This window comes from Phyllostomus discolor, chromosome 12, assembly GCF_004126475.2.
Source record: "Phyllostomus discolor isolate MPI-MPIP mPhyDis1 chromosome 12, mPhyDis1.pri.v3, whole genome shotgun sequence".
Taxonomy (NCBI): Eukaryota; Metazoa; Chordata; class Mammalia; order Chiroptera; family Phyllostomidae; genus Phyllostomus; species Phyllostomus discolor.
Genome location: NC_040914.2, coordinates 71,356,171 through 71,371,452, shown reverse-complemented (window position 1 = coordinate 71,371,452; position 15,282 = coordinate 71,356,171). Strand labels below are relative to the sequence as shown.

The following is a 15,282-nucleotide window of genomic DNA, read 5'->3' as shown; positions in this document are numbered from 1 at the left end:
TCATCAATTGGGACCTTGTTAGAAATGTCAATCCAGAACCCCACCTCCGACTCACTGGATCAAAAACTGGCGATCAGAAACGGTTGAAGCCCAGCACCTGATACAACCTGCCCTGCAGGTCATCCTGCTGCATGCTCAAGTGCGGGAACCTGTGCTATGTACGGAAGAGGAATGAGCCTCCACCCTGGCAGGGCACAGAAATGGCAGGAAGCACCAACCTTAACAGTGCCTTCTGATAGCAACTAGGAGATAGGTATGTGAGGACTGGACGGAGCATGGACATCTCCACAGGGGCCAGCATGAAGCACTGGCAATCCAAGAAGAAATATCCCTTCCCCAGGTATGTAGATGCTACCCCAGGGAAATGAGATGAAACTCAAAATAAGAGAAATGGATTTTGCCACATGGCAGAAAGATGGCTCAAAACAGAAACTGAGTTACAGAAAATAAGGTACATGTCTTGCACACCTGAGTTGGTGACATTTACATACAATAATGGTGAGAGCAACCAGAAACAGGGTGCCTGACATGTCATAAGAGTGTAACAGGGTGCAGCCAAGAGGGGGCCCCAAACAGGGATTTGTAATGGGGTCCAGGAGAGCTTGGAGATGATTGGCTCCACAACACAGGGGCACACCTGGGGCGCAGCTGTGGCCAATTGTGGGAGGAGCCACAAATGAGGCTGCAGAGGAAGGTTGGCGCTGGAATTTAGACCCAGGCACGACAGCCATTTAGAGTCTTTCAGGGACCACTTGATTTTGGAAGTGCTCACTTTTTTGCCATGTGGATGGTGCTGGAAGCCTGAATCACAAACTCCTACTTCTTTCCTGAGATACAGTACCCAGACTGGGCAGAGGGAGAAGGAAGGACTGTGTGCATTTTGTGGGTATTCTAAAGAACTTTAGTCTGTATAACTTTTAAATGAACAATAATTCCTTTCCTTTTCACCTGTCTCTGGCATTGAGAGACGTCTTTCCTCTGGCAGCAGGCAAAGCGAACCTAGTACGGTGGAGGAACCCCCAGAGAAAAAGGGGGGTTCTTTTATATCGTTCAGCAACCCCCCACCCCAGTCTGTTCTGTAACAACAGTTCAACAGCTATTATGAGGATGGTGAGGGGTGAAGAGGGTGCCTCCACTAACATCCTCTCACTCAGTGGGGGTTTTAAGTCACTCAGTCTGATGCACACCTTTAACCTGTCAACATGCAGATGGTAGCTTGAGAATGGTGTAGAACAGAGGTCGGCAAACTTTTTCTATGAAAGGCCAGATAGTAAATATTTTGGTGTTCAAGGTCCTACTTTCTCAACTCTGCCATTATCCTGTGAGAGCAGCCAGACGATATGTAAGTGAATGGGTATAGCCGGGTGCCAATAAAACTCCATGTATAGACACTGACATTGAAATTTTATATAATTTATGTATCAAAAATTTTTTTCTTCTGATTTCTTTTAACCATTAAAAAATGTAAAAGTATCCTTAGTTCACAGGCAGTACAAAAACAGGTGGCAGAGCCACGTAATAGTCTTTCAATAAAAAAGTTAAAGAGGCAGAGAGCAGAGTAGTAGTTGCCGGGCGTCGGGGATAAGAGATGGCAGCATGAGAGAGACTGGTGGTGACGGAACAGTTTTGTATCTTGTTGTGGTGATTTTTTGCACAAATCTACACATAAAAATTTGCAGAGTTACACACACATTTGCATGTATGGCTAGTAAAATCTGAATAAACTCTGTGGATTATATCAATGCCAACTTCCTAGTTTTGCTATGTGACTGTAGTTATATAAGATGTAGATATTGGGGGAGGCTTGCCCAGGCTGGTGTGGCTCAGTGGGTTGAGTGCCATCCTGTGAGCCAAACAGTTGCTGGTTTGATTCCTGCTCAGGGCACATGCCTGGGTTACAGGCCAGGTCCCTAGTTGGGGGCTTATGAAAGGCAACCACACATTGTCTCTCCCTCTCTTTCTCCTTCTCTTCCCTTCTTTTTAAGAAACAGTTTTTAAAAAAAAATGAGTCTTGACAAAAGGTGTTTAGTATTTCCTTGTACATTTTTTTTGCAACTTCCTATGAATCTACAATTATTTCAAAATGTTAAAAAAAAAAAAAAGAAAGAAATGAGGTAGGGCCATAGTTTGCCAACTCTTGTTCTAGAATTCTAAACTAGCCAATAAGCTCATTATACCTATAGGGCTTTAAAATAGTTAATAATTAATAATATGTTAACACAAATGTATTAACATGTTATATAGGAACATAGCACAGTCTCTGGCCCTCTTCCAGGAGCAGAGATTTTCTGGTTTATCTACAGGTCCCGGAAGGTTCTTTAGCAAACATCCTTCTTGGTGATGTTAAACTCCCCTATTTTCACTGCTCCACATCTCTTTGACTTGAGAGCTGAACTTGAGAGAGACCTTGAGAAGAGCAGGCAAAAGGTGTATTGGTAATTCTGTCTCAGAAGAGGATTGCTCTCCAGAGTGCTGGCTCCCAAGTACTGTGGGCTCACACTGTGTAAAGTATACTCGACGCATCCCTTCACCCCTGGACACTGGCATGGTCCTTCCCCTGCTGTATAGTTCAGTACAGTCAGTACTGCCCCTCTGGGCCTCACTAGAGGAATCTGTATTGAGTATCTCCTTGAATAAGACACATGAAATCAAACTCATAAAAGGAACCTGGTAAGACAGCAAAAGACCAGACCAGGAAAATGACCTTCCTAGAAAATGATTGCACTTGGCTAAACTTTCTGAAAACTGATTCCTGATAACGAACAATCTGTTTTTCTCTTCTCATTTCTTGGATGTTTATTGAATATTCACTATATGCTAGGGACTGTGCTTAATGTTGAATAAATGAGAAATAGGAGCCCTAACTGAATGCTTGCTTCATGCCAGGACTCTCTTAAGTGTTCTCTATATAATAACTACACCTTTAACTGTCAAATGAGGCAGATAACATTACTCTCTTTTTGCCGCCAAGAGGAAGTAAGCAGAAAGAATTTGAGGCTTTGATGGAGTGCCCAATAATAAAACCAACACAGGAAACAGAGACTGGGTCCTGATGACATTGCTGAAGTGCCTGGATCCAGACATACCTGAGCCAGCTGATCTTATCAATCACATAAGCAAATGTATTCCCTGTACATTTTAGCAATTTTGAATTGGGTCGTGTCACTTGCGTCTGACAGAATCCTGCTGGGAACATGGTTCTGGTTCTCCAGAAACCTAGTGGTGAGGAGTGGTAGATGGACAGATACTTATAATAAGGCGGTGATACAGGGATGCGCAAGGCATAACGAGAGAGTGTCCAGAAGAGTGAAGTGAATGACATGACCTGGGTTACCAGGAAGGTCGTACAAGCGATGTTGTGTTTGAGCCAGGTCTTCTGTAGGAGTAGAGTCTGCTGTTGGATGAAGGAAGAGCCTTAGAGAAAGGAAATGGAGGCAAGGAAGAAATTTTGGCAAGATGAAGCAGGATATGCAAAGGTACAAATTAGCACACTGTATTCTGGAAACCATTCAGAATGTACTGAGTGGACCAGCTGGTATTGCAAATTAAGAGTTTGGCAGGGGCCACTATCCTGAAAGGCCCTGAAGTCCTTCCTAGGGTGGTTAGAATGTATTTGGTGGTGGGTAGAAAACCACTGAACAATTTAATGAGATGAAGCAAAACACCTATCACAGAGCTGGCTCATGGGAGGAACCCAAGACATGAAGGCTCTCTATGCCAAGGGGTTTTTAGGGGCTGGATGACCTTGTAAGACATGCACTTTATAGAGATTACTCTCTATTTGGAAAGTAATGGGGAAGGAGGTCATTGTGGGAGCCCAGGTGGGAGATGAGGGCCTGTGCTAAGCCACAGCTGCCTGGAGATGATAGGAAGGGGCTGGGGTGATAAAGATCTAGGAAGTAGAATTGACATGATTCCAGACCAATAGGATGCAGGGATCAAGGTTAGCTGCAGGTCTAAGTGACCCCCCAGGTTGCTGGCTTGAGTGTGGCAGTGCCAGCCCCTGAGCCATGAGATCCAAAAAGGTGAACTGATGTGCAGACTTGCAGCAGAGGTCAGTTTCTGACAAACTGAACTGAGATATATGATAGACAACTTTATATACATATGGTTCCGAACAATGAGAAGAGAGCTAAGTTGATAATGCAGATTTGGAAGTTTCTTAAATCACAGTTGCTTAAATCTCAGTGTTTCTCTACTCTGGCTGAACATTAGCATCCCCTGGGGAGCTTTAAAATATACTGATACCTAGGATGCCCACCTAGGATCTTCTTTAGTGCTGACATTCCCAGCACAAGGATAGCAACATTACCAGCCTCACTGTTGAAGAATTAGCTGAGTTATTGTAGGCAGATACTGATGCAATTGGTTGCGGGAGGGGTGCCCAGGCTGGGTAGGTATCAGGAGTGTGAGACCTATACAGTCACACAGGATCCAGTGCATCAGAAGGGCATCATGCTTGGTTGAATTCTCTGCTGTCACCATCTTAAAGTCTTAAACATTTTTTAGACTAAAGGGGGCCCGTGTAATTTTGCATTGGGCCCCTCAACATCTGTAGCATCCTCAGCCCAACTTGGATATTTTCAAATACTACCCAGGGGTGAATTCCTGGTGTAGGGAAAGAACAGTAGAGCCCAAAAAATGTGGAGTGGGAAGTGTGGGGATGGAGCCCTCAGTAACATTTACACTTTGATGAGGGGGTTCAGGGGAGGAGGAAGTTCAGACAGGAGAAGCAGAAAGAATGATCAGCGAACTAGAATGGCAACTGGGGGGCTGGTGACTCCAAAGCCAAGGCAGGGGAGGATGACTGCCACATTTGAACAGTGCAGCAAAGTGAAGAGCTCGGTGTTTAGGGTAATACTGATCCGCTTGGCCAGACCAGTGAGAGCTAATGTTGGACTAAAGGTGAAGAAGTCAAAAACAGGGCAGCAAGGTTTCAAAGAGCCTGAAGGGAAAGGGAAGGGGCAGCGGCTGGGAAAGGACAGTAATTATGAAGATTTTTTTTTTCATATCATTATTGGTGGGAGGAGAAAAATGAGGAGAGGGTGGGAGGCGGCGATTAGTGGGAGAGTGACTGATCAGATGTTGGAGAGAACAGGATAAAGAATTCTGTGAGTTCTGTGAAGACAGGCCATGCCTGATTCGTTCCTACTGTCCTCGAGTCGATGAGAGGCCCCAGCATGTGGCAGGTGCTCTGTATAGGTGTCTTCAGATGCAGTCAGCAGCCAGAATGGACTAGAGGGCAGCAGTAATTAGAGGCTGAAACCAGTGTTGGGCCTTTTGCAAGGAGGTGGAGGGCAGTGCAGGGCATGAGTGGCTGAGGGCGGTACCTCTGTTCTGCACCTTCTGCACCACTGTGCTGTAGGCATCTTTTATCTGCTGCGGGTTGGTGACATCCAGCTGGAGCACACAGAGGCGCTCGGAGCAGGTTCTTCGCAATTGCTCTGCGCCTGATCCATTTTCATCCAGAACTCCGGCAAACACGGTGAAGCCCAGTTGGTCCAGGTACTTGGACAAAGCATGGCCAAATCCAGAATCGCTACCTGCAAGATATCAAGGCAAGACAAATTCGTTCCAACCAAGGGGGCAGGAGAAATTATTTAATAATTTTAATACTTGTGATGGTCCATGTTCTCAAGAATGGGTCTTGAGGAATTTTAATTTGCTAAGTGGAAAACAGGAGGAGAAGCCAAAACAAATTTTTCTGTATAAAAAAAGGGAGATGAGGGAGAATTTGGGGTGGAACCAAATATAGTAGGGGAAACACTGATGGGGGGATGGCCAGGAGTGGCTGGTGGCAAAAGAACTTAGGAGGAAATAAAACCTCTCTTTAGCCAAATCTGGAACTTTTTTTATTTGAAAGTGCATTAATAAAGATAAAGTTCACAGGTCATCTGCTCTATCTGCTTGTACTTACCTGTGAGGAAGGATAGCACAGAGGCCTGAGTGTGAGCCTGGTCCCACCATCCCTACCTGTGCAACGCCAATCAGGTTATTTTACCCCTCTGTGCCTCAACTTCCTCATCTGCAAAATGGGTTTAATAATGGTACATCAGGTAATATGTGTGACATGCTTAACAGGGTCCATTCCAAGTAATTACCATATGGGTCTTTTCTTTCTTTTTTAACAAAACTATGCCATCCCTCCTGATTTTTAGGCCTAAATTTATATGCACAATATTGGTAGATGTGGAATTTGCCTCTACCAACAATTAGATAAAAATCTTGGTTAAGACTCAGACTGCCTGATTCTGCCTCTTCCACATATGAGCCTTGGGAAATGTTACATATCATCTTGTGGGACCTCCACTTCCTCATCTGGGAAGTAGGGGATAAAAATACCTCCCTCCTAGGGTGATCTTGGAAGTCAACAAGACAGAGGAGACTTTGCACAAGGTCCAGCATGTCATGCATGATTGTTGTTAGTATTGTGGCTCTAACCCAGACATGGTTTCTTATTTTCAATGTGAGAGGTCAGGCTGTGCTAGCCCCGTTGTCGTAAGGCTGTGTGTTTGGGCAGGGGTCAGAGGGCCTTGGAAAAGTGTGTAGCTGGGAAGCCACTCCTGCTGAGATACAGTAACCCTGTGTGCTCCAGAAACCCAAAGACAGGCTGGGCCTTTGTGAAAAGGGAAAAGTGTCTCCTCGGAGTTACCCAATATGGAGTAGCCTCTGGCAATAATCATACCTAGTACAAAATGAATGCTCACCAACTTCCAGCCAGCCCCACATACACTAACTCACTGAATCCTCCAAACCACCTGGGAGAGAAGTCACTTTACTATTGGGGAGGAAACTGAGACACAGGAGGAGTAAGTCATTCAGCTGGGACATGACAGAGGGTGGAACCCAGGTAGGGCTTGGGATATAAACATCTCAGGCATGAAATATTCACTTCTTCCAGAGCACAGGGCCTAGCACAGTAGATGATCAATGAAAAGCATGTGTTGACTAAATGGACATTTGAGGGCGCTGGGATGTAAACTCCTTAAAAACAGAAAGAGCCCTACTTCTCTAGTGTTGATGGTGCCTGCCTCAAAGTTAAGTGCTCCACAAACATATGTTGAGTGGAATGCCTGCCCCAGTAGAGTGTGGGGGAAATTTTGGGGTTGGTTTTAAGCTATGTCCTTTGAAATCACACTCTCTTGTGGCCTGGAAATCCATCAGCTTGGAGCAAGCAATAAGGACTAGAGTCCCATTCATGCAAGATTGGAATGAGTTTGAAATAGTGATTCATTCATGAGTATTACTAATTCAATTAAAAGGAAAAATATTAATAAAGTCTCAGGTTATGTGCAAAATGGAAGCAACATAATCACTTTAATTCAAAAAGACTTCAGAATTGTAGCTCCAAAGCTGATTTTAAGTGGATGTATGCTGTTGCCACATCAGGGGCAGGGCGTGGAGGCGGGGAGCTGTATTAGCTGGTGAACAGAACTATATCCCACCATCTGTTGGGTCAAGTCTTCAGTTAGGTGAGTTGTGTATTACTGGAGCTCAGGAGCTCTTCAGGGCCATGTCCCTTGAATGTAACACACCCAGCTTGTAAACAGAAGAGTGCACGTGCTCTTGGGCACAGCTGCATTCAGAAAGAAGGATGAAGGGGAAAAAATTTGTCAAGCCTATAAATGGTCTGGTCAGTATTAAAGCATCATATAAGTTTAAAAAAACTGTTAAGATCAACAATGAAATAAAAAAGGAAATTATCCATAGGCTCCCCAATCTGGCATAACTTTTATAAGTTTCATGTTTTTTCTTCTAGTCTTTTTTCTATACACTGTTCTTTAACATACACATAGTCTGACAACTAATATTTAAACTAATATATAAACCAATTTTACACGTTCTACGTAGTCTTAAAATCCATAATTTTTTTACTAGATAAAATTCTCCCTAGCGAAATACAGCAGAAAGAAATGGTGACAGCCTGGATTCTGGAGCTAGGACCCCTGAGTTCAAATCTTGGCTTTGCCATATACCAACTGTGTGACTTTGGCCAATCACTTAACTCTGTGTCTCAGTTTCTTCTATGAAGTGATACTGGGAGCTGCCTCATGTGGTTATTAAAGGATGAAATGATTTGATACATTAAAGAAATTGGAAAAGAGCCTGGTACATGGCAATTGCTATCCCGGTGTTTGTTAAGTGACAACTTTTTAAACATCCATTCATTGGTTACTTCTAATTCCTGGAACCAGAAAGGTTTCAGTACAATTTATATTTCAGAAGGTTATCATGCCCTGGCTGGCGTAGCTCAGTGGATTGAGCGCGGGCTGCGAACCAAATCATCGCAGGTTCCCAGTCAGGGCACATGCCTGGGTTGCAGGCCACAGCCCCCAGCAACCGCACATTGATGTTTCTCTCTCTCTCTTTCTCCCTCCCTTCCCTCTCTAAAAATAAATAAATAAATAAAGAATCTAAAAAAAACCAAACCTTAAAAAAAAAGGTCATCACAGCTATTCTAACCGCAGTAATGAGTCTGCCAAGGACCACGATTCTGCTTTCTGCCAGTGGTCCTGTCTCTCCCAGACCCTGTTCCTAAGTCCCCACTTTGCCAGCAATGTCTTCAACCAATAGCAGCTTAAAGCAGAGCCTCTCAGCAGGTGGGCATCTTCTCATTGTGGAACAGACAAAGACAAATTGAGGCCCTACTACGTATCAATAAGAGGACGTGTTCGGAATATGTGTTTTGTGTGGCCCACACAGTATATTTTGTAAAAATTTAATATTTCAAATGGGTGATTTCGCCTGAAAATCCAGGTCAATTGTTTCTCTTGATTAACCAGGATATGGGCCAACTCCGGGCCTTCATTCCTGCAAGGACCCCATGAGCTGAGGCTGAGTGTTCCAATGGCTGCCCCTCACTGGGGCCACTCTCAGTTAAGAACAAAACACATTGCTCCATTGTATGCACCCACATTTCCATTGCCAGCAGTCCTCATCAGTGTGACCTGACCCACCCACATAGCCTTTGAGCCCAGGACTCTTTACCTACTCTGTCCCATTTGCACATGGCTTCTGGGTCAAAAGTTGCTTATCTAAAAACCTGTGAAAAACTAAGGAGAAAAGGACTTTCCACTCTCTTGTTTAAGACGTAAGCAATCTTGCAGATGACATGTTGTAGAATCATGCACCTGAAACCTGTATAATTTTGCTAACCAGTGTCACCCCAATAAATTAATAAAAAAGGAAAAAAGATTTAAGCAGTCCATCAGACTGCCACTCTCATGCTGACACTCCTGTTTCCTATAAAATAGATTGAGGTGTGATAAAATAATAGGTAAATGAAGTAAAACTCCAGTGTACTTAAGACTTCTCTGAGGGCCATACAATGCTCAGCTCCTAATTTGAGAAGAGCAAATCCTTGACAATGGTCACCAGCACCCCATCTCCCTTCGCTGTGACAATCTAGAAGGAGAGTGACTGTTGGGTAGTGAGGCCCTGGAAAACAGTTAGATCTTCCATGTCAGTTTTTTAATGGAAATAAATACATTTCCTTTGGAATATAACCTTTCTGAATAATTCTCCCATACTACTCTTGACTCCTAAATTAAGGTCGGCAATTAAAGATATTAAATACTTGTTCAAGGCTGCATAGCTGGGATGTGCCAGAAGCAGCTCTCAAAACTAGATTTGCTGTTTCTAAAGAATGTTTTTTTCCTGCTATGGTTCATTGTCTCCTCAAGCACCTGGGCAGGGGGAAAGGGGAATACTCAAAGTGGGCACATCAATGATGGGAGCTGTCTGCCAGATAGGTGTCCCCATCACTCGTGCCAGCTCCCTTCACAGATAATGGACTCCCATCACCCACGCAACAGCGCAGAATACTCACAGCTGCTCTTCTAGAAGGGAACATGCAATGGATTGGTTCTCAGTGGTACATGAGGATACAACTCCTAGCCTTGCTGCAAAAGAAGCAACCAATCAAAGTAGCTCCACTACGATGGTTACCTTCCCAGACCACAGTCCTGTCCCAATAGCTCTCCTGAACTCCACCTGCTGCCACCCACCCTCAAGCAGAATTCATCACCAGTTGTCCCCAGTCGCTTCACCTTGTGGATTCCTTATTCTCCTAAATGGCATCTCTCCTTCCAGTTACCCAAGACCAACACATTCTCTCCCAGTCCTCACCTCCATTCAGGACCCACGCTTTTCATCCAAAGATTTTAAAAACGATTTTACCTACTTATTTTTAGAGAGAGGGGAAAGGGAGAGAAATATCGATGTGAGAGAGAAACATCTACCAGTTGCTTCAAGTGGGGACTGAACACATGACCCAGGCATGGGCCCTGACAAGGGATCAAACTGGCAACCTTTTGCTTTGTGAGCAATAACCAAACAACTGAGCCACACGGGTCAGGTCTCCACCCCAAGCATTTGACATCTATCTCCATGTCTCCTTTTCTGAACCCATGGCGTAAAAAGCCAGCTCAGCTCCACTTAGCCTGCCATCAGATTGCCACCAAGGTGAGGATATGCATTCTCAGGAGCAGCAGAAAATGACATCATAATTGTCCAAAATTGCATATTACATCTGTTGAGAGTATTACAGTTAAGAAACACTGGAAATGACTCTCAGTAGTAACATCCTGAAATTGATGCTGATGGGGATGATGTGTGGTCAGCGGAGATGGCCAGAATTTCAGCAATCCTCAGCCAACACCAGAGGCCATTAGACAGAGTTGAGTTAAGTATCTGGATTAAGGAGGAAAAACTCCCTTTTGGCAGAACATAAGGGACTCAGCCAAGACTCCCCAACCCCATTTCCTCTGTGGGTGTCTTTGCAGAGACTCCAGGAGTACTTTTTAAAAATATATTAAATGCCCACCTCCTCAAAAAGAAAGAAAATGGAAGAGTTTATTCAACAGTTGGTATCCATGGCCATTAAAAAAGGGTGGTGGTCTGGCTTTCCCTAATGTCACTTTTAACATCTGACACTTCTTTCTGCCTCTCTTCTCATTCATTCATTCATTCATTCATTCAGAGGTCACAGTGTTATGTCCTAGAAATACCACTGTAAAAGAAAGGCATCTTCCTGCCTTCATGGAGCTTGCTGCCTGGGACAGAGGTTCTCAATCCTGAGTCCCACTACACTTTCTGGGACACTCTGAAAAGTGTCAGTGCCAGACCCCGCCCTCAGAGAGTCTTGGTTTGTTGATCTGGATGGAGCCAAGTACTGGCAACAGTTTCTAAAGCTCTCCAGGTTATTCCAAGGTACAGAGAGGGTTGAAAATACTAACCTAAGACAGGGATCTCAACCTGTCTTCCCCAGGATATTTGTCTTCCCCTGTGCTCCCCAGGATATTTGGCAATGTTTGGAGATATTTTTGGTTGACACAACTCTGAGAATGTCATTGGCATCCAGGGTACAAATGCCAGGCTGTACACAGGGCAGCCTCCACCACCAAGGGCTATCCAGTCCCAATGGCAACAGTGCAGAGACTGAGCACTCCTGGTCTAGGGGAAAGACAGACATTTGAAAATCATTATAATAGAGAGTCAGGAATGTTATAAACAGAAAGGATTTAAGAACTATGGGCCATAGTTTCTTCATAGGGAACTCAGGTTCCATCCTTTAGTGAGCACTCCCAGGAGAAGATACAGGCAGGAAAGAGAAGGAACTAGGTCACCTCCAACAGGCCGAGGACTGTGTTGTGTTATCTAGCTCACTGTTCCATTCCCTGTGCCTAAAACAGTTCTGAGTGGTTGCTGAGAAAATACTTGTTGAATTACAAAATGATCAGCTGATTAAATAGAAGCATCACAGTCCAGGTACCTTTATCTTCCTGTCACCTTGCACTTGACTGATTTTCTGGACCCTGGGCTGCCTGCCCTGCCCTGCCCTGCCCTGCCCTGCCTTGCCCTGCCGTCCATCTGGTCCACGGTGCCTGATTCTTCATCTCATTGGTATTTTAAAGCCTACTTTTACTTTTTCTGTGCTCCATAGCCTGACTGTAGAACAAAATTCAAGTTCTTAAGTCTGGCATCAAAGCCGGCGTGCAGATTCCAGTCTCCATCTCCCGGTGTGTCTCCCACTGTCCTTCCACTTGTATCCTGAACCCACACAATGCCATACCTGGAATTTCCTTTTTGCTTCCTCATCCACACCTTTGATCCTTCAGACATCCTGTCTAGAATGCTCACTCGTGTGTACCTTTTACCATTCCTTACCATTTTAATAGCTTAAAAACTGTTTTCTACAAGAGAACAGAGGACTCTATAATAGACTACGTACCCATCTTCCATCTATAAGAATTATGTATATTTTGTTTCTTCTATTTCTTCCCCACACACCTTTTTCCTTGCATTTTAAAGCAAATCCAACACTTAGTATCATGTTATCCATAAATCTGTAAACACGTCAGCACACACCACTAAGAAACAAGGAGTTTTTGACCCTAATTATGTTGTCATTACAAATCCAATAAGATGCACGATTCTTGTTTAATGTCATCAAATACCCAGGTGGCGTTCAAATTCCCCAGCTTATTTCAAAAACATCTTCTTCCAGCGGGTTTGATTCAAGGTATAAACAAGGTTCACACATCCTGTTTGGTTTTCAGGTCTCTTAAGACTCATTTATTATATAAAGTTTTATTGTCTCCTTTTTAAGGCCAAATATTTGTTGAAGACACTGAGGCATTTGTCCCTCCGATTATCCCACATCCTAAATTTGGCAAATTGCTTCCTTGGGCTGTCAACTTGCTCCTCTGTCCTCTGCATTTCCAATTAAGTTAGATGTAGAGGCTTGGTTGGATGTATGAGTTTTTTGTTGTTTTTAAGACTGCCTGGTCAGCAGCACTGGGTGCCACCCTGGCACTGCATCGGGAGATACGAGGCTGAGTCACGTCCCACCTGTACTGGTGCCGATGGACCGGCTCTTCGATGCAAAGTTCCCTGGGAACGTTTTACACAGGGTTGGACATTAATGCCATTAATGACACGAATGACTGTTGTCTCCACTCAATTTCATTTGGGATTCAAAAATAATAGTTTTTCTACTTTGAGAATTTCTTCTGCAATTCTTAGCTAAAATTGTAAAGACTGACAACAGTTTTAAACTGCATTCATTAGCTTTATTAGTAATGTTATTGTTATTGTAAATGTTACTCTTTTGAACTGTCATATGTATATCAAGAATAAAACAAATAATATCATTAGGTGCCAAGATCTTCAGCATTAAAGAAGAGAGGTACAAGTCTAAAATTGAAGAAGTGAAAATCCTGTCATCTTAAATTTAATTGAAAGTATCAATATGAAGTCATGACTTATTTTCCTCTTTCTAAACATCACATATTCCCCAGTTCTGTCCCCTGAAAAGGCCTGGGATCAATGATAATCCCCAAAATTCATATGTTGAAACCCTAATCCCAGTGTGATGGCATTAGGTGCTGGGGCCTTCTGGAGGTGACAGGTCACGAGGGTGGGGCCTCATGAATGCAGTTAGTGGCCTGTAGGAAGCAGCCATAAAGGCCTTCTCTCTTTCTGCCCTGGGATACACAGAGAAGTCAGCATGAAGCAACCTGGAAGAGGGCTCTCACCAGGACTGGACTGTGCTGGCACCATAACTTTGAGAAGTACATTTCTGTTATCTAGGAGCTGCCCAGCTTAAGTATTTTGTTATAGCAGCCTGAGCCAACTAAGACAACTTTTAAGGTGTTAATGGTTTAATAATCAGCTCCCAAGACTCCTGAATATTTAACAACTGACCCCCTAGTGCCTATGTGACACAACTCCAGCACACCACTGGAAACATGCAGCAGCTTGGGGAACATGCAGTTAATTATCAGGAACCCAAAAAAGGCAGACCCCAGGAAAGAAAAATATTAATTTGGTGCCTAGAATGTGCCAAGTGGCTCATGTCAGAGGTATCAGTACTAAATTCTTTCCTACCTCAGGACCTTTGCACATACAATAATTCATCTTTTCTTTGCCTTACTAGCTCATTCTCCCTCTCCAAGCCTTAGCTTAATTATCACCACCTCAGAGAGACCTTCCTGACAATTGTGTTTAAAGTAGGTGTCCCCTCTTTCCCATGGTGGACAACCTTGTGAGGTACAACCCAGACTCACTTCGAGGGAGGATTTGCCCCGGATGCTAGGAGTGCTATCAGCAGACACCCTTCAGAGGGCAGCTCCTTCAGACATCATCTCAGCTTTGGAGAGCCACCTTCCCGAATGCGTCCACATCCAGTAACTGATCAGTGCAGAGGCACAAAAGCCTGGCCTTTCCAGACCAACTTGGGAGAAACCAGAAGGGTCATTCCAGTCCCAGTGCTCCCCACAGGACTGACCATCCTGCTTCTTTTGCCCCTTTCCACAGGTGCACATCCCAAAGCACTCCTTAACAAGCCCCTTATAAGCCCAATTCTGCCTCAGAATCAGTTTCCCACCAGAACCAACCTGCCACATCCCACCCCAAATCTCACACCTCATTATTCTTGGTTGTTTCTTCAATCCCAAAAGTACTATATTTGTTGATCAAGCTGCTTTTTACTTATTTCTCTAGTAGAATATAAAGTGATGATTTATGCATAGAGACTGTGTTCTTATATTCCCTGTGCTATCACAGTGCTTGACTTGTGATAGGTATTCAGTCAGTATTTTAAATAAATTAAATTCTCACAGTATAGGCAACGATGCACTGATGAGCTGTGAATAAGTAAAATTCAGATCCTTTTTTAATGACCACATTATTCATTTATTTTTTTCATGCATCTAACTTATTACGGGTTTTTCAAACGTTATATTCACAAATGAAACTAGAATACACAGTGATTCTAATTTATTCTGCATTCCCTTTTGATCTGGTTCCCATCAAATTTGCATTGCCCTCAGGGCACATGGCAACCAACACAAAGCTGATGTGGGAATGGGCGGAGCAGGTGGGTCCTAACAGTGCTTGCCCCATGTAAAGGAACTAGGTCCCACAAGTTTGGGAACCTTATGTTTATTGTATGTGTTACCTCATTTCATGCCAGAGATCTCAAGGTAAAGTGGGTCTTTAAAAAAAAAAGACATTAATTTTTTAGAGTATTTTTAGATTTCCAGAAAATTTGGGAAGACAGTATCGACTTTCCATACATCCACACACAGTTTCCCATTATTAAGGTCTTACAATGACATTACAATATGCAATGTATGCTACATTTCTTACATGAATGAACCAACATTGACACATTATTATTACCAAATTCCATACTTTATTCAGACTTCCTTACTTGTTACTTAAAGTGCTTTTTCTGTTCCAGGATCCCATTTATGATACCATATTACCTTTAGTCAG

The 15,282-nt window shown here is 43.6% G+C and overlaps 1 protein-coding gene across 2 annotated transcripts in view; it reads right to left on the bottom strand.

Moving 5' to 3' along the window:
- Positions 1–15,282, bottom strand: part of HSD17B2 (hydroxysteroid 17-beta dehydrogenase 2) — a 44,669-nt gene that overhangs the window by 11,175 nt on the left and 18,212 nt on the right. For both annotated transcript variants that reach the window (XM_036012266.1, XM_028502046.2), the window contains exon 2: positions 5,331–5,543. In XM_036012266.1, the coding sequence (XP_035868159.1) occupies positions 5,331–5,543 (213 nt within the window). The remainder of the gene's footprint in view (positions 1–5,330; positions 5,544–15,282) is intronic.